General features: G+C 40.9%; 1 protein-coding gene across 3 annotated transcripts in view; it reads left to right on the plus strand.

The window, feature by feature from the left end:
• The first annotated feature begins 3,829 nt into the window (after positions 1 to 3,829).
• Positions 3,830 to 27,342, plus strand: part of PCNX2 (pecanex 2) — a 302,174-nt gene continuing 278,661 nt past the window's right edge. For all 3 annotated transcript variants that reach the window (XM_043477085.1, XM_043477087.1, XM_043477086.1), the window contains exon 1: positions 3,830 to 4,211. In XM_043477085.1, the coding sequence (XP_043333020.1) occupies positions 4,059 to 4,211 (153 nt within the window). In that variant the 5' untranslated portion in view covers positions 3,830 to 4,058. The remainder of the gene's footprint in view (positions 4,212 to 27,342) is intronic.

Genomic DNA, 27,342 nt, shown 5'->3' on the forward strand with positions numbered 1-27,342 from the left:
AGGATTAGCCTATTTTTTCTCTGCTCTCTCCAAATTCTTTATAGATACTCTAAGATGTCTCTGAATACAAAAAATCTTCACTTTATCTCCAACTCTGACACAAAAGTACCTATGCCCTGCCTGCACTCCTCTGTGTTCCTTCTATGTACGTGTCCTCCACGTCCTGGCATTATTCTTTCTACTGTAAAATTTTTACCACCATTAGAAATGTCTTACTTCATATTTCTGACCTCTTTAAAAAAAAAGGCTTCCAGGTTTATAACTTTCAAGGTTATATAAAAAGCTTAACAATAAAAGATAATCCATTCAAACCAGTCAATCCTAAAGGAAATCAATCCTGAATATTCATTGGGAGGACTGATGCCGAAGCTGAAGCTCCAAGACTTTGGCCACCTGATGCGAAGAGCCGACTCACTGAAAAAGACCCTGGCACTGGGAAAGACTGAAGGCCGAAGGAGAAGGGGACAACAGAGGATGAGATGGTTGGATGGCTTCACTGACTCGACGGACATGAGTTTGAGTAAACTCTGGGAGTTGGTGATAGACAGGGAAGCCTAGCGTGCTGCAATCCATGGGGTCTCAAAGAGTTGGACACAACTGAGCAACTGAACTGATTCAAAAGGAGCCAAGGAAGAGATGAAGGAGGCAGCCGCTCCAGATTGGTAGGTGGCAGGTTTAATAAGCAAGGGAACTTATATATGAGGCTTGTCTTGGGTGGCTACAAGACAGGAGATTGCCACAACTTCCTGCCAGAAACTTAAGAGTTTACATAGAGGCCTTAATGTATACAGTCTAGATGGTCACAACTACATTATTCTCAAGGCTGCATCGTTAAAGTTGCTCCTAGCATAGGAACAGTGGGTGGAACGTACACTCCAAAAGTCTGCCTTTCAATTTGTGCACCTCCACGGGTTTCCCAGATTGCTCAGCGTGTAAAGAATCTGCCTGCAATGTAGGAGACACAGGAGACATGGGTTCACTCCCTGGGTTGGAAAGGCCCCCCTGGAGAAGGAAATGGCTCCCCACTCCAGTATTCTTGCCTGGAGAATCCCATGAGCACAGGAGCTTGCTGGGCTACAGTCCATGGGGTTGCAAAGAGTCAAACATGACTGAGCAACTAACACACAGGCAAGCAACAGCAGATCTATCAGTTCAGTTCAGTTCAGTCGCTCAGTCGTGTCCGACTCTTTGCGACCCCATGAACAGCAGCACGCCAGGCCTACCTGTCCATCACCAACTCCCGGAGTTTACTCAAACCCATGTCCATGGAGTCGGTGATGCCATCCAGCCATCTAATCCTCTGTCGTCCCCTTCTCCTCCTGCCCTCAATCTTTCCCAGGATCAGGGTCTTCTCAAATGAGTCAGTTCTTCGCATCAGGTGTCCAAAGTATTGGAGTTTCAGCTTCAACATCAGTCCTTCCAAAGAACACCCAGGACTGATCTCCTTTAGGATGGACTGGTTGGATCTCCTTGCAGTCCAAGGGACTCTCAAGAATCTTCTCCAACACCACAGTTCAAAAGCATCAATTCTTCGGTGCTCAGCTTTCTTTATAGTCCAACTCTCACATCCATACATGACCACTGGAAAAACCGTAGCCTTGACTAGACGGACCTTTGTTGGCAAAGTAATGTCTCTGCTTTTTAATATGCTGTCTAGGTTCGTTATAACTTTCCTTCCAAGGAGTAAGCGTCTTTTAATTTCATGGCTGCAATCACCATCTGCAGTGATTCTGGAGCCCAGAAAAATAAAGTCAGCCACTGTTTCCCCATCTATTTACCATGAAGTGATGGGACCAGATGCCATGATCTTAGTTTTCTGAATGTTAAGCTTTAAGCCAAACTTTTTCACTCTCCTCTTTCACTTTCATCAAGAGGCTCTACAGTTCTTCTTCACTTTCTGCCATAAGGGTGGTGTCATCTGCATATCTGAGGTTATTGATATTTCTCCTGGCAATCTTGATTCCAGCTTGTGCTTCCTCCAGCCCAGCATTTCTCATGATGTACTCTGCATATAAGTTAAATAAGCAGGGTGACAATATACAGCCTTGACGTACTCCTTTTCCTATTTGGAACCAGTCTGTTGTATCATGTCCAGTTCTAACTGTTGCTTCCTAACCTGCATACAGGTTTCTCAAGCAGATGCATATTCAATCCTATTAAATGTGCACAGAGCACATTTAATTCCAAGTCTTTGTTGATGTGTTTGTTTCCTTTTGTAGTCTGTGAACTCCATGGTAGTGACTATATATTTTTTTTATACTTGCTTTCTCTGTCTTTAGCAAAATGCCTGGCACACAGAAGGTGCCCATTAAATATTTTGATGAATCGGGCATGAATGAATAAAGGCACTTCTTCAATGCAGGAATAGATCTGTTGCATGGCTATTCCTCCTCGGCCGAAGCACATGAGATGATCCTTTAATGTGGATCTTTCCTGTGGAGTTGATTGACTGACTGATTCATTAAACATTTATAGAGAGCCTGATAGGTTTCAAGTAATGAGTCCATATAAAAACAAGTATAGTATCCTCTGAGTCTATGAGAAAATGATTCTTCCAGTACAGAAAGCAGCATTAGTACATTTTGGTTAGTCATTCCTGCAGATGAATGCTGAATAGGTTAAGGAGTGGTTAAAGCTGAATATTTACATACCAGTGTGAGTTTGGACTTTCATGTCCCTGACCTGGTCTTCAGGATGGCCCTCGCCTTATTTCATTTCTGCACAGGGAGGCTGTATGCCTGTTCTGGGCCTGCCTAAGGCAGCCACGTACTAAAGCTGCTGCAGACCAGAGCATGGCCCGGGCATGCACAGGTGCGCATGTCAGGTGAGGTAAGCATGAGGCAGAAAAGGCATGTTTTGAGGATCTTGGCACCTTCTAATCCTTGTTCTTTTCCAAAGATTCTGACTCACACAAGGCTTCCTCTGCTCATTCTTAAGGAAAACAAATTCCCTGTTATCTCCAGCTTCCCAAAACTTGTTCTTTTCAACAATATGAAGCTCATTTACTTTAGGTAATCAATTACTAATGATGAGGGCTTCCTTCCTTTATTCTAAGAAAGCAAATTCGTCTTAATTTCTTCCCTGTCCAAACCTGCTTTCAGAAGAGAATCTGAAATTTCTTTACTATAAAAGGTCAAAGATTATTAGTTCAGAGATACCTTTCTAGTGGGTCTTCCTCTCTAAATAGTATACCCAATGGATGCCTGAGATTGTGTTCTAGGAAACATGTAAAAAGACAAATAAACTGAGGCTTCTGAAATTATTCCCAAAAGGTGGTTATCTTCTTTATCTACCAAGCTGGACAAAGTGGGGGATGGGTGGGGAGGAAAAAAAAATCAGGGAGGAAAAAGCTCAGTGTCAAGGGCAGAGGTAGACTTAAGCTAAAAAAACGTCTGAGGTCAGCGGTTAATTAAGGAGAAAGAAACCGTGCAGGCAGTGCTCAGAGGAAGAAATTACATTGAGTGATGTGTGACAGGAGCTGGAGTTACATAACTATTTTGGTGCAGGCTGCAAAAAAAGGAACTTGTCCTGGTTTATCTCTTCTGCATTAGAACATCTTTGATTTTTAAGCCTTTCACATTCCCTATCAGAAAGATGGGGGCGAAAAGCAGGGGAGAGTGGGCAGAAGCAAAAAAAGAGGCTGGAGGGGCTCCGAAATTCTTCTTCCCCCGCCTCTCCGCCCCCGCCCCCGCTGCAACCGCGCACCTCCCCTCCCCCGCCACCGGGAAAGCGATGGTGGGACTCTGGGCGGGCGCTGGGAGGAGCCTCTGGAGCATCCTCAGAGCAGCCGCCTCTGAGCACCATGGGAAAATCCTTCCTCCCTCGGACATGGCGCCCACCTGCCCGGTGGCAGCAGCCGGCTCCGGCGCCGCGATTCGCGGGTCCGGGCAGAAAGGCAGCTGGAGTTTGGGTCGCGGGGCGGAAGGAGCTGGAGGGGGCGGGGGCGGGGGCGGCGGCGGTGACGCCGCCCGAGGGCCCGCGTGTTAAAGCTGAGGGTATCTGGGCGGCGGGCGGCGGGCAGCGGGCAGCGCCGCGCGTGCCGGCCCAGGCGCGCAGGCATGGGGTCCCAGGTGCTGCAGCTGCTCCGGCAGGGCGTGTGGGCCGCGCTTACCGGGGGCTGGTACCACGACCCCGATCAGAGCACGTTCACCAACAGTTGCCACCTCTACCTGTGGCTGTTCTTGCTACTGCTGCCCCTGGCGCTGCACCTGGTGAGTGGGGGTGGGGGCCGGTCAAGCCTTGGGGTAGCCTGCGAGTCTGCCTTCAGGATGGAAAGGGTTGGCGGTGATTCCTAGGAGCTGGAATGGAGGTCTTCAGGAATTTGGTACAGAGAAAGTACAGGCAAGGGGTCAGGGAGGGACTCCCCCGGCAGAAGTAGAAAGGACTTCGGGGGCTCTGGGACTCATTAAGAATTGATGCTCGCTGTTCCGATGAGTCAGATTCTGCTTGTCACTGTGCAATGTAGAACCGATTTTACATGTGAACAGCCCCAGGCCCCTTGGCTGGGTAGCTTAAGACAATATTTAGTATAAGATGCTGTGCATGATAGCCAGAAGGCAAAATGAAATGTTAAAAGCGAAGCTATTTCGGTTGTTAATCTGTTACCCCTTTTCTTCGCTTTCCTGTTTTGCTTTGGGAAGGCAGGTTCAATGATCAATTACTCCATTGGCGGTTTCCACACCGCTCTGTAAAGAAATCTGTAGAAAAAAGTAATGATGAAGAAATCTAATGTAATTTATTTGACCCTTTAGTGAGGTTACACGGTTGAGTGCTTGCTGAATAACTGCATAGATGACCTTCATAGGTAAACAAACCCAATTGAAACAATGTTTAACCTTCTTTGAAAAGCTCTACAAGTAAGGTGCTCCAGGTCATATGAGATGTGTTCGGAATAGAATTTTGATATGCCTATTGAAGGACTTAATTTCTAAAACATAACTTGATCATGTTCTCCACAACAAAATTCTTCAGCGAGTTTGTATGGCTGACAGAGTCCCATTTTGCCATTAGATGTTGTCTGTGATTTCATTCCTATTTACTCTTTCTGGTAGTTTATCCATAGGATCAGAATTCTGGTTCTGAAGTCAGATTGCCTACATTAAATTTTGGGTTCATTCCTTACCAGTTCTGTGAGCAACTTACTTTTACTTTATCTGATTAAAAAACTTTTATCCTTAAAATGAGAAAAATACTAGAACAGTGTTGTTTTGGGGCTTATGTCAACATGTAAATCTATCCATCTTTATGGCTTTTGACCCGGGATTGGACACAGACCTGGTGTAAATTTCTGTTTGGCTTCTTATTAGTTGTTTGACCTGTTCTTGGCCTTAATCTAAATCTTAGTTTGTCACCCTTAAAATAGATGTGATAATGACCATTTCATGGGAAGAATAAATAAAATTTCATGTAAAAAACACTTAATACAATGGCTGACCCTTGGAGACCCTTTAATAAATTTGTTTCCTCTTTCTGTGTGACCTCATCCTTCATGTTTTCTTGGCATAGAGTTCCCAGTGTTTTCTCTTTGCCTGGAGGGGCAGCACAGGGGAGAGATGAACCAAACTTGGATTCAGTTCTGGTTCTTCTGCTCACTGGTTGTGTGAGCTTGCGCTTCCTGGTTTGTGTACCCAATAGTAGCAGCCTTACAGGGTTCATAGGAGGATTGAATAAATTAATGAGTAGAGGACTGAATGAATTAGTTAACAGTTGATTGAATGAATGAATCAAACTACTTCTCAGTACTGTTTTTTCCCCACATCAATTCACTTGTCAAAATCTGTCCATTCTTCAAAACCCAGTGGAATGGCCATTTCTGTCTAGGTGTCCTTGTTTCCACTTATCTAGAATTAATTTCTTTTCTCTCCTGCCCTAATATCATTCTCTTTTTACTGTCAGTACTGTGGCATATTCTGAATTCTGTACTTAGTTGTTGGAACATGTATTTTAGCTCTCCTCATGGATTGTGAGCTTTTTGAGGACATGGGTTTTGATTTTGTTGATTCATCTTGGTTTCCCTTGCTGTAGCAGGGTGCCCTATATTTGGTTAACAGTGATCTCATACATAATAAACTGGTGGAAATAAAGTCAACCTTCCTGCCCTTCTGTTCCAGTCAGTATTAAGTTGTCTATCTCACAGCACATTCTGAGTATTTCCTGATAATGAAAGCAATACATACTTCACTTCTACTCCCACTCCTCAGCAACAACCAAATTAATGTTTAATATAATTCCTGCAGATTTTTAAAAAATGAATATGGGCTCCTTTTTGCATAACTCCTTTTAAAATTTGATGTATGTGTATGATCAGAACCCTTAATTTCTACCTAATTATGCTTCATTGAGTAGCTTGATTTCTACTTTGTATTTGTGAATAGGAAATTGTAGCTAAGTTTCTCTTTAATGATATTTCAAAGTAATTTTTGGCTAAATCTCAAGAGTTTAGAAATCAAAAAAGTGATACCTCAAATACTTTTGTGTCGGGTTTTCTGGATCAAACCAGTTATACTGAAATTTTTATGTCTTTTGCCATTGTGCTTTTAATCATTACAGAATCATTTAATGTGAGTGCATTCATTACATTGCTGTTTTTTAAAATAAGAATAAGATAGCCTGTCTTATTGAAAAAAGTGCAGGTAGTCCTTTCCTTGCTCTGGTCTTCTGGTTTCTGAAAATTAATTTAGAAATAAAAGACCCTTCTTCCCCAGTGGAGGGTTCTGTTCTCCGGGTTTTGATGCATAAATATATTTTTCTGCACTTCAGTGCTCCTGTGATTGTCAACATCTTTCTCAGTTTGTTCCACTTATGAGAACATAGTCCGAAAAGATCCCTGGCTGCTTGCTGACAGCAGGGACATATAAAGTTCTGTTATTTAAAGGAACTGAACTTTTCTGGGCTTCTCACAATTTATTTAAACATGCTTAATCAAGACAGTTGCTCTGTAAGAAAAATCCACCCTTTAATTTAATGGGGACTTTGAATAGGTAAATATAATTTTTGTTTTAATTATCAAAGCAAACTAATCTCTAAGCCCCAGAATTTATTTAGGTCTAGGTGGAAAATACGTTATTTATTAACATTCATAAGCTATATATTTTCAAGAAATGCTCAAAATACATACCTAAAAACAAAGGTCATTTTAGATCGTTTGAAAAGAGTTTAACTTTGATTTATTATCAGCTTAATTTTAGTTTGGGCAAGCTGAAAGATCCATTTGTCATCAGAGATGTTTAGTTTCTCATTTATTAACATGTGTTCTTACATTTATTCTCTGAAGATTCATGTAGAGCTTTAAAACGGGAGCACCCTGGCCATGATTCTGACCCAGAATAAGTTCTGGCAGCACCAGACTAGTGTCAAAAGATGTCCTTGCCCTATTACTTATCAATTGTGTGATCTTATGCAAGTCTCTTCACTTCTCTGGGCCTCAGTTTTCTCATCTGTAAAATGGGGATTTTTTTTTTGGTTTTCAGATTAAGCCACTGAGATCCAGAGGGCGTAGGTTACTTGCCCAAGGCCATCTAGATAACTGGTAGTAAAATTTAGAGCTTTAGCTGAGGTCCTGTTGTCTCCAAGTCTTTGGCCTTCTCACAGCACTGTTATCTGACCTGATATACTGATATACAAGAGAGGATTTGAACTCCCTGAAGCAGTGACCTGTCCTCTAGTGAAATTCTGAGCATCTGGGAGGTGGTAAGGTTAACCTTATAACCATATAAGAAAAAATGGGGTGGAAACTTTACATTCTTTAAGACCTCATATAAGTCATTATATTTTTTTATTTATTTTATGGCTGTGGCTTTATTTTTCCCCAGATTTTTTTTTTCTGTCTTTTAGCCAGACTTACTTGGCTTCCCAGGTGACTCTAGTGGTAAAGAACTCGCCTGCCAATACAGTAGACATAAGAGACGTGGGTTTGATCTCTGGGTGGGGAACAGCCCCTGGAGGAGGGAATGGCTACCCACCCCAGTATTCTTGCGTGGAGAATCCCATGGACAGAGGAAGCTGGCGGGCTACAGTCCATAGGTCGCACAGGGTCGGACACGACTGAGGTGACTTAGCACGCGGGCACTCTGTTTCCAGTTCTGCTTGCTAATTTAAACTTGACGACTGTTTGTTTGGATAAAACCCACTTCGTCTCTGATTGCTGTGATTGTAATAAAGTGGGTCACTTGTCAGGGGCTGTGTCGCCCCAGACACACAGTGGGTGGTCTGTGGGTGGTCTCACTGCCACCCCTAGTTGGTGACTCTCCTATCACGGTCTGTGACCACTCCCCATTTGGGTCCACAGCTATTTTTCTTTAGGTTCTGTATTTCTTTGGCTACCCCTTCTCGCTCCTGCTTCTAACGTAGAAGATGCCTTTATGTGAATTATGGAAAGGTGGTCTGTCCAAAAAGACACCCTTTCCTGGCTCTGGACCTTGGGGCTGGACTTTAGTCACCATTTCACCCTGTCAACCTGCACACCCTGACACGACAGGTGACTGGTCCGCTTGATTGTTGTTACTTTGTTGGACTGCTTGGTACACTGCTGGTCCCAGAGGGTACCTCTCAGGCTGATCAGTCCTAGTGCTTATATTCAGCTTCTCCATGAGAAAGGCTTTTTCTGCTGTTGAATCCCGTGGCTCGTACTTAGCCTTCTTTGATTTGTAGAAGCTTGTTATCTGGTGCTTCTGCTTGTGGTGACTATTTATACTCACATGGAGATGCTTGATGCTTTACGCTTTCCCATAATCCACTTGAATGTCTGAACTTCCTTCTTCCTCTCCTCAGCTGCCTGAAACAAAATCGGTTTGAGGTTGAGGGATGCTTGAAGGCATTCTTCCCTGGGCCCTGGGCTTCCAAAGAAGTGCAGACCCGAGCCTTCTAGACTTGGGCCGAATGCCATCCCTTGCAATTGTCTTAAAATTTTTGCCACTCCAGATCCTTGTTTGGACTGTGTGTACAAAGAGCTTGGCTCCATGGGGACTTGGCTTTCCTGGTGCAAGCACATTTGCCAGAGATGTCCCTAGGATGTCGGGCATCCTAGGGCAGTCTTCTTCAATTTTTTCAAGTTAATATGGCCTTTCTTGAGTGACCTGGCCACCTTTTGCAAAATTCCTCCTGCTTTTCCTCATCTTCTGCCATTTAGACACATGAATGTCTGCCAGCCAGTTGTGTTTTTGTGTCTGTGATTAAAAAGAAAGCACCTGCCTTGTTCTAGGATGTCGGCCTCCGCAACACTTTCCAAAAAAGAGTATTCTTCCTCACTTTTCTTTCTTTGAAGTATTGCAAGTTCGTGACTAATTTTCTGGTGGTAAAATTTATTATGTCCCCAACCCCACCTGCACTTCCCTTTCTCCCAATTAATGACTAGTTTTATTTGGATGCCTCTCTCCATAGACATATTGTTATTTTTCCAATTGTAATGTTTAATACTTTATTTAATACCTTTGGTGTGATTTCTTTTGCATGGAAGGTGATACTTATCAGGAGATTATTGTTTTCTGATTTTAACCATTTGGTGTCTCAGATTATTCCTTTTTGAGTTTAACCAACTTTATTGTCACTTTTTTCTACTCTAAATCTCTTTTCTACATCCTACAGAAGAAAAAAATGGACTAGTTCTTTTTTAAAATTTTAGCTTAATGTAATTTCTTATTGGAAAAGAATAGCTTTACAACGTTGTGTTAGTTTCAGCTGTACAACAGGGCTGTATGTGCACTTGAGCCTCCCTCTTGAGCGCCCTGCCAACCCCCATCCCACCCCTCTAGGTCCTCACAGATCACCAAACTGAGCTCCCGGTACAGTACAGCAGCTTCCCACTAGCTCTCTGTCTTACACGTGGTAGTGTATACGTGTCAGTCCGACTCTCCCAGCTGTCCTACCCTCTTCTTCCCCCACCTCCGTGTCTACAAGTCCATTCTCTACATCTATGTCTGTATTCAGTTCGGTTCAGTTCAGTCGCTCAGTCGTGTCTGACTCTGCGACCCCATGAACTGCAGCACGCCAGGCCTCCCTGTCCATCACCAACTCCTGGAGTCCACCCAGACCCATGTCCATTGAGTCGGTGATGCCATCCAACCATTTCATCCTCTGTCGTCCCCTTCTCCTCCTGCCCTCAATCTTTCCCAGCATCAGGGTCTTTTCAAATGAGTCAGCTCTTCGCATGAGGTGTCCAAAGTATTGGAGTTTCAGCTTCAACATCAGTCCTTCCAATGAACACCCAGGACTGATCTCCTTTGGGATGGACTGGTTGGATCTCCTTGCAGTCCAAGGGACTCTCAAGAGCCTTCTCCAACACCACAGTTCAAAAGCATCAATTCTTCTGCACTCAGCTTTCTGTATAGTCCAACTCTCACATCCATACATGACCACTGGAAAAACCATAGCCTTGACTAGACAGACCTTTGTTGACAAAGTAATGTGTCTGCTTTTTAATATGCTGTCTAGGTTGGTCATAACTTTCCTTCCAAGGAGTAAGCGTCTTTTAATTTCATGGCTGCGGTCACCATCTGCAGTGATGTTGGAGCCCAGAAAAATAAAGTCAGCCACGGTTTCCACTGTTTCCCCATCTATTTGCCATGAAGTGATGGGACTGGATGCCATGATCTTAGTTTCCTGAATGTTGAGTTTTAAGCCAACTTTGTCACTCTCCTCTTTCACTTTCATCAAGAGGCTCTTTAGTTCTTCTTCACTTTCTGCCATAAGGGTGGTGTCATCTGCATATCTGAAGTTATTGATATTTCTCCCGGCAATCTTGATTCCAGCTTGTGCTTCCTCCAGCCCAGCATTTCTCATGATGTACTCTGCATATAAGTTAAATAAGCAGGGTGACAGTATACAGCCTTGACGTCTCTATTCCTGACCTGCAAATAGGTGTATCTGTACCAAAAAATGGACTAATTCTTAATGGTATTCAAAATTTTTCCTTTTTTTCTGATGGATTTTTCACCTTTAACATTGCTATTATTATAGATAATAGTAACAGTCAGCACTCACTGAGCCCGTATAGACTGGCACGTTTGGAGGAGCTCTGCATGAACTAAAACATCTCCTCCTCTCAGTAAACCAGAGGGCCACTGTCATTATTCCCACTTTACAGTTGATGAAACTGGCATGGAGAGGTTGGCATGATACATGGCTAGTTGTGACCTGACCAGAATTAGAGCCAAGAGTTGGAGTTGGTACCCACTCAGCCATACCACCTCTAATCCAGGTAATTTCACAAGTTAACTTTTCCTATGTAGTCCTTTGCACATGGATAGTGTCTGGATCTCTTCATGCCAGTATGCAGAATATTTTGCAACAGGGGATCTATTTTTTGCACTTTGGCATGAAGAGATCCAACCACTGAGTATGTGCAAAAGACTGTGTAGGGAAAGTTACCTTCCCTCCCACACTTGTCTCCAGTGCGTTTTTTGAGAAGCAGCCACCATATACTGTCTCTTGTGTGTTCTTCCAAGTGACATTTGGTCACATGTGACTGAGTTTGACTTCGGGGTTCTGAGGTTTAATCCCAAAGCAGCCTTCTTTGTCATCTACTCTCCCTTTTAATTTGCTCTGTAGGGAGTTCTTTCTCTACTCTTAGATAAAAATGTACAAATCCCATGACTTCAGGTTACAGATAATACAAGGCTTTATAGTTGCTTTAAGTAACAAAACACAGATTTGATTGGGATTTCAGCTTGTCCAATTCCATATGGTGATGCCAGGCTTCAGGGATATGAGGATGGCCTGATCTTTTTTCACTTTTCTCTCTCACACATTGGCTGATGTTCTAATGCCTTTGGCATTGAAGAGTAGGGAAGTTCTTTGTTAAGCAGTGCGGTGGTAAGTTGGCTGTCAGCTTTTGAAGCATGGCTCACATTTCCAGCTGGCTCTCTCCATCAAGGTCCTCCCACATGTCCTGTAGAGACCCTGTTCTTCTTGCCAGGTTTCTCCTGCCCACGGTTTCTTTGACGGCTGCTATATCTCTGTTCTCCCTGGTTGCCTACTCCTTCCACAGTTCTTTGGCACGTGGCAGTCCACCCCAGCTTTCTTTTGGTCCAGGGCCCCTCTGAACCTCTAAAGCAAACCCTGAAGTCATTTGCACACACAGTCTCTGCAAATACTCACACATTCTCTCCCTGAACAGATGGGGGGTGCAACCAAACCCCAGCATATCAACTTCTCCTTCATCCCTCCGTCAGAGCAGCTAGCCAGCCGGTCTCTCATCTTTTAGTTCTTCAGGGAAGAATCAGGCATCATACTCCCTGCCCAAATTGTCAGGACCATAACAAGTCTCTGAGTGGTCCCACCAAAGCCTTCCTCTTGGTTGTCGGGGAGAGAAACACGGGGCTCACTGAATACCAGCAGGGTTGTCCGACAATCTTCATGAGTCCTCTCATTCCGTACTCTGTTACATCCTCACTTTGGGTGAGGGGTTTAGGGTCATCTTCCTCATCGTCATAACCTATTTAGAAGTTTCTGGATGTGTCTTGTTCCAGAAGTTGTCCTGGGATCTGATAACTATCCTACCTTGGCTCTTCGGTCAACGCTTCCAGTTCACTATTTTGTTATATTCGTGTGCAGCCATTTATCTGTACTACATCTCCTTGTTCTTTCCACTTTACCTTTTCCACTTTATTTTTGGAGAGCATTCCATGAAGAGCTACTTCATTATTTTTAATGTCAGCACGGTATGCCACTGTGTGAGTAAAGAGTGATTTATTTGACCTGTCCTCTATGAAGACTAGACCTTCACTGGTGGCTAAGATGGTAAAGAATCTGACGGCAGTGCAGGAAACCTGGGTGTGATCCCTGGTTTGGGAAGAGCCCCTGGAGAAGGAAATGGCTACCCACTCCAGGCTTCTTGATTGGAGAATTCCATGGACAGAGGAGCCTGGCAGGTTACAGTCCGTGGGGTTGCAAAGAATCAGGCATGACGGAGAGACTTAAACTATGAAGATTATTTTAAGTTTTTCAGATGATGTTTAACATTGTCTATTTGAATTGCTTCTTTCAGTATTTGAACATGTATATAAGTCAGGGTATGCTAATTTGTGCTGATGTAACAACCTCAAAATCACCTTGGTTTTACCTTTTTAAAAAAAAAATTCGTATTGTTATGTCCAACATGGTTAGTTAGGAATGGACAGCATGGTTAGCAGGGGGTCCTGCTTATCACAGGCATGTAGATTTCCAGGCTACATGCCCATTGCGCTCAGACTTTTCCTCATCAGAACTTTCCTGTACTCCAAGGGCAGTGGAAAGTACAGTCCTACTGTGTGTCCAGAAAAGAACTGGACCTATATGTTGGACCTGTGTCTACTATATCAAAGTGCCAAGTGTTCAGTTGGATACTGGGGAAACAACGGGCTAATGATAGATTGGTATCTCTCCTTGTTAACAGGTAAAGATAAACAGATATAAATAGGGAGGTGGGAGGGGGGATCCGGATGGGGAATACATGTAACTCCATGGCTGATTCATGCCAATGTATGACAAAACCCACTACAATATTGTAAAGTAATTAGCCTCCAACTAATAAAAATAAATGAATAAAAAAAGAAAAAAAAATAACACAATGATAACTTATTTCAAGGGAAGTGCAAGATGCTTTACAGTAAAGATGGAAGCCCTCTTCCTGGCTTTGGTGTGTAGAAGGGCTTTGCAAAGGAAAGAATTTCTAATCTGGAGTCTGTTGGGTAATTAAAATCTAGTCAAACCAAGATAGTAGACCATGAGAAGGAGTGTGGGGATTTTTCCTCAGCATGGTGAGATACAGTGATGAGTTATTTTTCAGTCAACTTTGAGGTAGGATATTATTTTTTATCCCCCAGTTTTTATTTTTGAAAAACCCCTCATCTGCAGAAAAGTTATAGATATAGCACAATGAATTTGAATATTATTTACCCTTCATTTTCAGTCACCAGTTCTCAATGTTTTGCCACGGTTACTTCATCACTGTCATTGTTATACAGTTTAAAATTTGCTGAATCATTTGAGAATAAATTACAGACATCAAGACACTTCCCTCTAGAAACTTCATCAGGTATCTCTTAAGGAAAAAAACATTCTCTCACATAATTGTCACACTCATAAACATTGATATAATGCTTTGTCAAATATATAGTTCTCATGCAAATTTCACTAGTTATGCCAATAGTGTCTTGCCTAGCTGGGCTTTTGGTTTTGTTTTTCTGGATCTGAGTTTCAGTCAAGGATTGCACATTGTTTTTAGTTGTGATGTCTCTGTCCTTTATTATAGAACATGTTTCTCAAGTCTTTTTTTCTTTGTTTTTGCTTTTGTGTCAGTGAAAGTCGTTTTGCAGAATGTCCCACAATTTTGATCCTTTTTTATTGCATCCTTGAGATTAGATGTGTGATTATGCATTTTTTGTAATGAATACTAAGTGATGGGTCTCGTCCTGATCATATCAGGGCCACCCAATGTCATTTCCCCCATTTTTAGTGCTGTTAAGTTTGGTCATTGGTAAAGATGGTGTTGGTCAGATTTCTCTGTTGTAAAGGTACCCACTTAGTTTCCCCTTGTATTTAACAAGTAATCTTGGAGAGGAAACCTGGAGATTGTACATGTTATTATAAAGTCAAAGTGAAAGTCACTCAGTCATGTCCGACTCTTTGCAACTCCATGGACTGTAGCCCGCCAGGCTCCTCTGTCCATGGGATTCTCCAGCCAAGAATGCTGGAGTAGGTTGCCATTCCCTTCTACAGGGGATCTTCCCAACCCGAGAATCGAATCCAGGTCTCCTGCATTGTAGGCAGATTCTTTACCTTCTGAGCTACCAGGGAAGCCCCTACATATCACCCCTCAAAATTTTCATTCATGATTGTACCATAAATTAATGATGCTTGGCTAAAATAATTACCTTAATGATAGCTCCAAAATAGTGATTTTCTACTTATTGATTAGGTATTCTTCCGTGAAGAAAGGCTTTCCTCTTCCCTCTGCCCTATAGTTTTGTCATGCTTATTAGTGTGGTCTCATAATTTCTTTTTTAATTCAATGGATATAATTCACTCCTACCATCATTATTTTTTTTAAAAAATTAAATATTTTATTTATCTCCAAACTATATTTCAAAAAAAATGAAATATAGTTGATTTATAATTTTATTTTAGTTTCAGGTATATAGCATAGTGATTCAGTATTTTTACGGATTATATTCCATTAAAAGTTACTACAAAATATTAAAAAAAAAAGAAAAAAAAAGTTACGACAAAATAATGGCTATAATGCCCTGTGCTGCATAATATATCCTTGTTGCTTATCTGTTTTATTTACAGTAGCTCGTGCCTCTCAGTTCCATACCCCTATATTGCCCTTCCTTTTCTCCTCTCCTCACTGCTTTGTGCTCTCTGTCTGTGAGTTGTTTCTGTTTTGCTCTATCCATTCATTTGGTTTATTTTTTAGATTCCACATATAGGCGATATAATGCGGTATTTGTATTTCTTTGTCTGACTTCACTAAACACAGTACACTCTAAGTTCATCTATGTTATTGCAAATGGCAGAATTTCATTCTTTTTATGGGTGAGTAATATACCATTATACATATACATGCCATTATATTACTCATTTTATGAATGAGTAATACACCATTATACATATATATACACTCCTATACCTCTACCAAAACAAAATCTTTTGGTTAAGTTCATGAGAGTTTTGTGATTTTTATTATTATTACTATTGTTATTATTACTTTAAGAACACACCAATAATGTGCTATGAGAGTAGTGTTTTCTAAAGTTACTTGGATTAATTCTTTAAACAATTTTATTGAGATATAATTGACATATAATGTCACATTAGTTTCAGGTTTACAATGTAATTCAATATTTGTATAGGATTAATTCTTTATTTTTATGTTTTGATTTGTTTTTATGGTTATGCTATCAATCTGATATATGATTAAGATCATCTGTGATTATTTAATTCTAATTTTTTTCCTCCATCCTTGTTGATTTAATAATTTTGAGAAGTATAGAACAAGTTAAAAAAACACATTAAAAAGATATGCCATTTTACTTTATCAAAAAATGTCTCTGGCTCTTGAGTGAAATTAGATGCGGAAAAGAACAAGATAGATGTGGGAGGTTTGGAGGCTGTTTTTACTAGTCCAGCCCAGAGATAATGTTGGCAGTAAAGATGGATAAATGTGGTCTAGTTTGATAAGATTTAGTGATGCATTCACTTTTGGGGTGGAGTAACAAGTATAAAGGTAGGAATCAAGGGGGATGCCCAGTTAATTGGTTTGAGCAACGGGTATACGGGGTACCATTGACTGAGATGGGAAATGGTAGGTAGCAGAGGACAGTGGTGAGAAAGGATGTGAAACCAAATACCTCATTTCAGACATGTTAGCTTGGACTTTCCTTTTAGATATCAAAGTTGAGAAATTATTGACTAGGTAGTTGGATATAGGTGTGGGAAGCTTAGAAAAGCAATCTAAGCTAGAGAAATGGATTAGAAAATCATCAATTATAGAGATTATATTGATGCCAAGGGACTGAGTACATGTAGGAAGAGAGAAGAGCCCCAGGAGCTGTAGACTCAGGTGTAAAGCAAAGAAGAGGTGTGAATGAGATGGGGAAAGCTAGGAGTGTGGCCTCTTAGAAGCAGAACCAGGAGAGCATTGCAAAACATAAGCAACTATGTTGAGTGCTGCTTAGAAAATTGGATTAAATTGTTGTCTTTAGAGATGTTGACAAGAACATTTTCAGTGGAGTGTTGTGGAGTAGCAGTCTGTTTGCTGTGGGTTTAAGAAGCAATGGGAGGTGAAGAAGTGAAGACAGGTGGAAAAGACCATGCTTTCATGCAGGGAGTGAGAAATAGTGCAGTGCAATATCTAGAGAGAGATGTGGAGTCAAGGAGACCTATCCTTCCTCCAAGTTTGGAGGAATCTTGAGGATGAGGATGCAATTTGAATTCCTTCGTGGTCCCCAGAGTGCTGCTTCATACACAGTAGATAATCAAATCACTCTTCCCATTAATGAAATCTAACTCATATGGGAATTCACAATTTTGGAAGAGTGTCTGTGGTCAGTTGCATTTCAGTATACCCACTGCAATGTGGTGGCCTGGATCCAGATCATTAAAAATGGAGCTTGAAAACCAAGGTGTTACTCCTAGTATGAATTGCCTTAAAGTTCAAATTATGCTGTTGCTTCTGTGACAATCTTTGTTTTACTACTTAGATGGCAATAAAAGAGAATATTTATGTCATTTATGTAATAAATACAATCTTTTCCCCGTCATAGGAGACTTGCATTTAAAATGAAAAGACCATTGACTGATTTTACCTCATTTATTGATTTTGGCTGATCTTAAATACAAAAAACAAATATAGAAATGTTGGGACTGTGAGAGACCTTGGGAATTTTTTATATTGGGTTATATGTATGTTTAACTCCTTTTTCCAAATCTTTATCATCTCAAAAGAAAATGAAGAGAGCTAATACTTATTTCCTACTGGTTTTCCTAGTCTTTTGATAACTTATTCTTCCTTTAAAGACTACAACTTGAAGTCTGTGAGTCTGTTTCTGTTTTGTAAATAAGTTCATTTGTATAATTTCTTTTTAGATTCAACATATGAGGAATGTCATATGATAAGGATGGGGGAAGGGATAGTTAGGAAGTTTGGGATAAACATGTACACACAGCTATATTTAAAATGGATAACTGACAAGGTTCTATTGTATAGGGAACTTTGCATGTGGCAGCCTGGATGGGAAGGGAGTTTGAGGGAGAATGGATACATGTATGTGTATTACTGAGTCCCTTTGCAGTCCATCTGAAACTATCACAACATTGTTAATAGGCTGTATACTCCAGTATAAATTTAGAAGTTTAAAAGAAAAAGAGATTACAATGCAATACTTAATCAGGGAAGAATAAAAATTGGAAGATAAGAAACATCCCTGAAACAAATATTTTACCAAGAAAACAACTGTTGGGCTTATTTCATAATTATTTTTTTCTTATTATATATTAACATTTCTCACTGTCTAGGCAAGCAATAAGAACATTTGCTCTGTAGCTCTTTATTCACTTCAAAACACTGTATCTGAATTTATTATTCCATGGCATTGATGAATGATGCATAGATGATGATAATGGTGATGATGATAAGTGACACAAGCATTTGGGTACTTATTAAGTACCAGAAAATATATTAGTACAATAGTTAACAATCTTGTTAGGAGCTATTATTCCCATTTCCCAGCAGAAATAGATATTTATGAAGGCTCAATAGATTGCCAGGAGAAATATCAATAACCTTAAATATGCAGATGACACCACCCTTATGGCAGAAAGTGAAGAAGAACTAAAGAGCCTCTTGATGAATGTGAAAGAGGAGAGTGAAAAAGTTGGCTTAAAGCTCAACACTCAGAAAAGTAAGATCATGGCATCCGGTCCCATCACTTCATGGCAAATAGATGGGGAAACAGTGGAAACAGTGGCTGACTTTATTTTTCTGGGCTCCAAAATCACTGCAGACAGTGATTGCAGCCATGAAATTAAAAGACGCTTACTCCTTGGAAGGAAAGTTATGACCAACGTAGACAGCATATTAAAAAGCAGAGACATTACTTTGTCAACAAAGGTCTGTCTAGTCAAGGCTATGGTTTTTCTAGTGGCCATGTATGGATGTGAGAGCTGGATTATAAAGAAAGCTGAGTGCCGAAGAATTGATGCTTTTGAACTGTGGTGTTGGAAAAGATTCTTGAGAGTCCCTCGGACTGCAAGGAGATCCAACCAGTCCATCCTAAAGGAGATCAGTCCTGGGTGTTCATTGGAAGGACTGATGTTGTAGCTGAAACTCCAATACTTTGGCCACCTCATGCGAAGAGCTGACTCATTTGAAAAGACCCTGATGCTGGGAAAGATTGAGGGCAGGAGGAGAAGGGGACGACAGAGGATGAGATGGTTGGATGGCATCACCGACTCAATGGACATGGGTTGGGGTAGACTCTGGGAGTTTGTGATGGACAGGGAGGCCTGGCGTGCTGCAGTTCATGGGGTCGCAAAGAGTCAGACATGACTGAGTGACTGAACTGAACTGAGTAGCTTCTCTAAGGTTGTAAAATTATTGAATGGAGAAAAATTACAACATGTAGACATGCATAACTATCATAAATGTTTATTTATTCACCAAGATTTTTGAGCAACTGTTTGCTACATACCAGGCTAGGTGTTGAGAGAATAATGTAGAACAAGACAGACCTGGTCTTGTCCTCATGGAACTGACCATCTTTGAATGAATAATTAAGAATCAATAATAAAAATGTAAACACCTTGAAAAAAGGCAAAAATAGACAACTGACAGAGAAATACATATACATACATATATTTTCAATAAACACATGAATGATTATTTTAGTAGTAATCTAAGAAAAGTAAATATTAAAATAATGTGATTTTGGCATATCTGGGTTGCAAAGATTTAAAAGGCAATACCTAATATACTTTAAACAAATAACCATTCTCCGAAATTCAGAGGGATATATGTATAAGATGAATCACAATTTGTTACAATAAAAGACTAGAAATAGGTATCAATTGATAGGGAATGGGTTAATGAATTATATATGGTACTTCTGAAGTAGACTACTATGAAGTTGTGAAAAAGGGAATGGGACAGTAGACTGCTGTGGAGTGATCTCTAGAATCTATTACTAAGTAGAAAAAGAACAGAAGTTAAAATTAGGCTAAAAATTAGGAAGGAAATAGAAAGCATTTACCGTTTTGTTTTTAAGAAGACACAATAAAAGGATAAATTAGGAAAAAGCTAATAGAAAAGTAAAGGAAATAGATGGGAGGGTATCCACAGAGCTGGCAAAAGGAATGAATCTTATTTGATGGTTTGGTGGCATACGCAAGCAAAAACTATTTCAAATGACTTTAAACATGGAGTTTCTAGGCTTACTGGAATATAACCTAAAGACAAAAACACCGAAAACATCTTAAATTGTATTTGGTTATCTTATTTGTCATCAAAAAGATTTTATATTATTATTTTGAAATTATTATATTTATAGATTGATGATGACAATAAGAAACTGTGATTAGGAATCAAGAGTTCAGCAGTAAGAGAAAGCAGGTACAAATGAAATCACAGAAGTCACTTAGAACCTTGTAATCTACCATTTGAATTGGAAATACCCATCTGAAATCATGATTTATTTTTTTCTAAAAAATGCATATTTGTAGCTCTGTTTAGATTGAGGCCAAGAGGAGAAAGGAGTGACAGAGGATGAGATGGTTGGATGGCATCACTCAGTGAACATGAGTTTGAGCAAAACTCCAGGAGATAGTGAAGAACAGGGTAGTCTGGAGTGCTGCAGTTCATGGGGTCGCAAAGCAACTGAGCCACAAAAGATGACTTAGCAACTGAACAAGAAAACACCTAGAACCAATGATAACGCAACAAGGATGCACAAATCGCACAGTCAGATTCTGGTCTTTAAGTACCATTTCCTTCTTAAAGATAGCAGGATTCTTTGGAGAAATGGCCCGTTCTAGGTTTGGGCCAGAAAACATACAAGAGGAGCCTAAAGTCAGAGAAACTGTTGAAAAATACTACGGTCATGTTGAAAGGCTTTGGGATTAAACTTGTAGATGCCGGCCAAAGATGGCTCAGCTTGAGCATCCATGGGTCGTATGGTGTGCATTTAGGAATAGGGTGTGTCCTATAGGAAGACAAGACATTGATGCTGTCATATAGAAACTGTACTGGATGCCAGAAAGACTCAGCTGTCCCACCTGCAGTGGTTGGTATGTCAGCAGAAAGACTTGCCCCCAGGCCAGCGACCAATCTGTGGTTAGCCTAAGAATGGGATGCATGGAGGGCCTCAGTGTCTCCATCTGCGAGGAACTGGAGAAGCAGATTGACGTCAAGAAAGAGGCATACAGTCCTACTTGTATCCCTTGGTTATCAGAAATTCTTCCCTTCTTAGAAATCTCCACTCCCATTTTGCACAGAAGTGCACCCCTATGCCCACCACCAGGCCTGATTCTTTAAGCCCTTTTCTTGCTCTGACTCAGGAGATTGGGGCCCTTGGTCCCCTCTCCATCATCCAGTGCCTCTCACAGTGCTGGTCTCATGTGATGTCACTCTGCAGGATCCTCTGTCCCTCACAAGGCCCGCACTTGTCATCTCAGGAGCACTCACCAAGCAGCTAGTGTGGGAGCCTGCCTCCTCGCCGTGATTCAGCGACTTCTCGAGACTTCTCCCTGAACTCGGCTTTGTCAGCTCCCAAGGAAAGCTCAGTTCATCAGTTTGGGAAGATGAAAAGACTCTCTGGATGGATGGTGGTGATGGGTGCACAACACTAGGAGTGGACTTAATGCCCCTGAACTGTACATTTTGAAATGGTTAAGATGGTAAATTTTGTTATATGTATTTTGCCACAATAAGTGAAGTGAAGTTGCTCAGTTTTGTCCGACTCTTTGCAACCCCATGGACTGTAGCCTACCAGGCTCCTCCATCCATGGGATTTTCCAGGCAAGAGTACTGGAGTGGGCTGCCATTTCCTTCTCCAGGGGAGCTTCCTGACCCAGGGATTGAACCCAGGTCTCCTGCATTGTGGGTAGACGCTTTACCATCTGAGCCACCAGGGAAGTAAGGATATATAAAAAAAATGATTGTGACTGTGAAAGAACCAGAGCTGTAAGCAGAAGGAACAGAGGTGGGTCCCACGGGGAGAGCTGTGAACCATTGGGATATACACACGACAGGTGCTTCTAGGGAATGCTAAATCCCAAGAAACCCAGTTTAGCAAGAAATGCAAATTATTGTATTCATAATGCTTAGTTGGTAACGTTATTTTTCATGAATTTTGTCAGAAAAAAGTTCACTCGAATGATGATATGACTAGTTATCCTAATAATGGATCAGAAAATGACATATAGCTTATCTTTGGCCAGGGATATACTTTTGAAAAAATATTGCCTCTTATTGTTAGTAAAGATGTGTTCAAATGATAAGTTCATGGAAAGGAGAGAGAAATATGATTTACCTTAGAGCAAGTAAACCTCTATTCAAAATCTGAATATACCTTATATTGGGGGAAAGATTTGGGGTTGAAATTAAGCATGAATATAATGCTGCTCATTCATGACAGAGTCCTTCCTAAACCCTCCTCCTTTCCCTGCATGTACACTTATAGGAGAGAAAATTCTGGAAGCTGGAGATTTTTGTTGATTGAGCATAAAAAGATCAGCAGTAAAATGGCCGTGAAAGTAATTTTCAGTGATCTCCCTGGGAATGTAGAATTGGGGGAACCTGAGCAGAGCTTATTTATATAGCATAAAAAGGAAACATTTGAAAACTTCCCTGGTGGTCCAGTGGCTAAGCCTCCAAGCTCCTAATGCAGGGGGCCTGGGTTTAATCCCAGGTCAGGGAACTAGATCCCACATGCTGAAACTAAGAGATTACATGCTGCAGTTAAAAGATCCTGATGCCACAAGGAAGATAGAAGATCCTGCATGCTGTGACTAAGACCTGGCACAGCCACATAAGTAAATATAAAAAAATGAATAATAAATGGGGACATCTCATTGATGTCATTTATTATTTTATTGAATAATAAACAGAGAAGACGCTCATTCCATTTGGAGGGTCTGCTGAAGGGAGAGGTTTTTAAAAGACTCAGTAGAGCAGAGAATGTATAACGTGCCATGTGTCACATGCTGTGGCATCTTTCCTGTCTACAAGGGAAGTTTCAGTAAAATATGTATCTCTACAGTCTGGTGTGGTGTAGGGGATTTTCGGTGATGTGACAAAGTTCTAAGTGGTCCTTCATTGAGGATGAGACAAGAACTGTTCTTACCTGAGTTGCAAACTAGTTACTGATACTCATGTTAACTTCAAATTCTAACTTGTTGCCTTCTCTTAATTTCAACATTACTAAGCTTATGCTATAGCACATAGGTATAAGAATGAACTGAAAACTAATATCTTTTCTTATTGTGGCAAGTCAGTTTTTTTCCAAATGAATTCCCCAGTATTCATATGTAACCTTTTCTCTCATCCTTCTTCCCTAGCCTTCTTTTCCCTATATCTTAGTTTTATCTCTAATCTGATTTGAAGGGAAGCTTCCTCATAAAATGGAACCCTGACATTTAGGTGAAGCCATGCTAGGTGCCACAGCCCAGATCTGGTTCAATGAATCAAAGGTTTATTTCTCGCTTCTGTTATATGTCCATCCGGGGTCTGAAGGTCCTTGTTCCACAGAGTCACCCAGGAGCACAGGCTGAAGAGGCTCTATCATCTTGGGGATAGATCTGGGAAATCATGACCTCTGACATGATCAGCTAAAGAGGAGAAGGGCATGGAGGATGCACCGAGCTTATAATTGTTTAGGCTTAGAAGTGACATTGACCACTTCTGCTCATAGTCCATTGGTCAAAAGTGGCCCCCACCAGACTGCAAGGGAGGCTGGAAAATCCAGGGGAGTCCATGTGTATTTGCGAGCACTTTGCTACCGCTACTAACTGGAATACTATGAAACCCAAGTTACATTATAGTTCAAACAGTTTTTGAATGTAATTTGTATATGGCAGTTTGCTGATCTGTTCTCATAGACATTTGCTGGGATTTATTTATTTTTAAAAATTTTGTTTATTTATGGCTGTTCCGGGTCTTTGGTGCCACGTGTTCTTTTTCTAGCTGTGTTGAGCGGGAGCTACTCTCTAGATGTGGTGCTCAGGCTTCTCATTGTGATGGCTTCTCTTGTTGCAGAGCATAGGCTATAGAGTGTGTGCGCTCAGTAATTGTGGTTCCCAGGCTCTAGAGCACAGACTCCGTGGTTGTGGTCACAGGCTTAGCTGCTCTGAGGCATGTGGGATCTTCCTGGACTAGGGATCGAACCTGCACCTCCTGCATTGTCTGGTGGATTCTTTACCACTGAGCCACCAGGGAAGCCCTGCTGGGATTTACTCTTTATTAAAAACTCTTTAAAATCTTCCTTCTTTTCCTCCCACTTTTACTGAATAATAATTGACACTCAACGTTTAAGATATACATCCTAGTGGTTTGATTTACATATATTGTGAAATGATTATCACAGCAAAGCATAGGCTTAGTTAACATTAAGCATCTCCTATATACAATGGATTCAATAGAAAGAGAAGAACAGAATTCTTGTGATGAGAACTCTTAGGACCTGCTCTCTTAACAACTTTCTTTTATATCATACAGCAATGTTAACTATAGTCATCATGTACACTACATCCTTAGTACTTATTACTGTTATAAGTTTTGACCACTTTCTTTTAATTTTCCCTCTCTCCACCCTCCCACTTCTGGTACCCAACCTATCCCTACTCCCACCCAACCCCTCTTGGCAGTCACAAGTCTGTTCTCCATGTCTCTGAGTCTGTTTCTGTTTCATAGGTAGGTTCATTTGTGTCCTATTTTAGGTTCCACACATAAGTGATATATATTTGTCTTTGTCTTTCTGACTTACTCCACTTAAAGTGATAATCTCTAGGTCCATCCATGTTGTTTCAAATGGCATTATTTCATTCTTTTCTTTTCAGTTTAGTTCAGTTCAGTCGCTCAGTCATGTCCATCTCTTTGCAACCCCATGAATCGCAGCATGCCAGGCCTCCCTGTCCATCACAAACTCCCGGAGTTTACTCAAACTCATGTCCACCAAGTCAGTGATGCCATCCAGCCATCTCATCCTCTGTCGTCCCCTTCTCCTCCTGCCCTCAATCCCTCCCAGCATCAGGGTCTTTTCCAATGAGTCAACTCTTCACATCAGGTGGCCAAAGTATTGGAGTTTCAGCTTCAGCATCAGTCCTTCCAATGAACACCCAGGACTGATCTCCTTTAGGATGGACTGGTTGGATCTCCTTGCAGTCCAAGGGACTCTCAAGAGTCTTCTCCAACACCACAGTTCAAAAGCATCAATTCTTTGGCACTCAGCTTTCTTCACAGTCCAACTCTCATATCCATAAATGATCACTGGAAAAACCACAGCCTTGACTAGATGGACATTCGTTGGCAAAGTAATGTCTCTGCTTTTTAATATGCTATCTAGGTTGGTCATAACTTTCCTTCCAGGGAGTAAGCATCTTTTAATTTCATGGCTGCAATCACCATCTGCAGTGATTTTGGAGCCCCCCAAAATAAATTCAGCCACTGTTTCCCCATCTATTTCCCATGAAGTGACAGGACTGGATGCCATGATCTTACTTTTCTGAATGTTGAGCTTTAAGCCAACTTTTTCACTCTCCTCTTTTCTTTTAGCCTATTTAAAAAATATATTTTAGACCTGAAATATATAGACAGGTTAAAAAAGGTGATGAAGGCTGTTAATGACCTCTTTATCTCTCTTCCTAATTTGTCTATACATTCCTTGAGATTCTTCACAACTTCTCATGAGGAGATACATGTGTAAATGTGACACTTGTCTGCTTTCAGGAAGGGAAACTGACTTTATATATTATCTGTCTGTCTAATATTATCTTATTTAATCATTCTTTCATTTATTTATTTATGAGCTTATATTATTTGTGGAATTTTTTCCCCATGAGATAAAAACAAGTCAGTGGTGAAGAAGATTTGTCACTTTGACTTTTCCTGTTGGCGATCTTTCTTGGTTGTTCTTTTGGTTTGTCTATTCTGTTCAGGCTTCCCTTATGGCTCAGCTGGTAAAGAATCACCTGCAATGCGGGAGACCTGGGTTCAATCCCTGGATTGGGAAGATCCCCTGGAGAAGGGAAAGGCTACCCACTCCAGTATTCTGACCTGTATATTCCATGAGGTCGTAAAGAGTCAGACACATCTGAGTGATAACCCATTATTATTCTGTTTAGAAATCGTGTTACCTAGATGGTAAACTATCAGATAAGACCAGGACAAGTTGTGCAGAGGCTGCGTGGGACCAGAAGGTGGCCAGGCAATGTGGTCTCCATGCCTAGCTGTGTTCCATGTTACAGCACAGACTGGACTCATCACTGTCTTTCTGAGGCCCCTCTGGGAGATGCGTTGATGAAAAAGGTCTCACTCTATTGAGTCTGTACTTAGTATCATCTTGAGACACTCAGGGATTCATTTCTATCCCAGAAGATAAGAATTTCATTTAGGAAGGACTGGAAAACCCATCATGGTTTATGGTCTGTGAGAGAAATAAGAAGAGATGTGAGGGGAGAATTAAATGGATCTCAGTGATTCTATTAATACTTGTTTCTTGAGGGGAGTGGACAGAATCAAACTGAGCCTCACCATTATCTCCATGTAAAGATCCTTTGTTACTGATGGAAATATCCCTCTGCCTTTTGTTTTTTTGAACTTTCTATTTTATATTGGAGTATAGCCTATAACAATGTTGTGATAGTTTTAGGTGCACAGCAGAGTGACTCGGCCATAAACGTACACGTATCCATTCTCCCCCAAACTCGTCTCCCATCCAGGCTGCTGTGTAACAGTGCCATGTGCTACTAGGTTCTTGTTGGTTATCCATCTTAAATTTAGCAGTGTGTACATGTTGATCCCAAACTCCCTAACTATCCCTCCCCTTCTAGTAACCATAAATCCATTCTGTAAGTCTGTGATCCTGTTTCTGTTTGTAAATAAGTTTATTTGTATCATTTCTTTTCTAGATTCCTCATATAAGGGATATCATGTGATATTTCGCTTTGACTGACTTCACTAAGTATGACAGTCTCTAGGTCCATCTAAGTTACTGCAGCTGGCATTATTTCATCCTTTTTAATGGCTAAATAATATTCCATTGTATACATGTATGTAGCACATCTTCTTTATTCATTCATCTGTTGATGGACATTTAGATTGCTTCCATGTCTTGGCTGTCGTAAACAGTGCTGCCGTGAACATTGGGGTGTATGTTTCCTTTCGGATCATATTCTTCTCTGGATATATGCCCAGGAGAGGGATTATCCTTCTGTGTTTTAGAAACAATACACTCTCATAGAGCCCTTGCTTACATCACGCCACTAGAAAAATCCATGGCTTGATGAAATTAACCCAATGAGAAATCAGTTTTTTTTTATTTAAATTTCTTTCTCCTTTCCTCTGTTCTCTGCAAGGGTGTTTGTGTTTTGTTGAAGAAAACAGCATCTCAAAGGCCTTTCTCCGGCCTTGAAGACCATGTGCACAAGAAGACCAGATCTGACTATAGAAAAGAGCTAGTAGGAGTGGAGAGTCTTGCTATACTGTGTCTTTCATTCTGTGAGGTTCCTGTCTGCAAATCAAATCTTGGTCATTGCAGCTAGTGGTAGAATCTGAGAAATAAGACAGACTTTTTAAAAAGATAAAAAGGTAATAGCTCTTTCTCCTTGGGTATTAAGAAAAGAAAAAGTTACATAGCTAATAAAATTTGAAAC

The sequence above is a fragment of the Cervus canadensis genome, chromosome 8, assembly GCF_019320065.1.
Source record: "Cervus canadensis isolate Bull #8, Minnesota chromosome 8, ASM1932006v1, whole genome shotgun sequence".
In the NCBI taxonomy this organism is placed as follows: domain Eukaryota; kingdom Metazoa; phylum Chordata; class Mammalia; order Artiodactyla; family Cervidae; genus Cervus; species Cervus canadensis.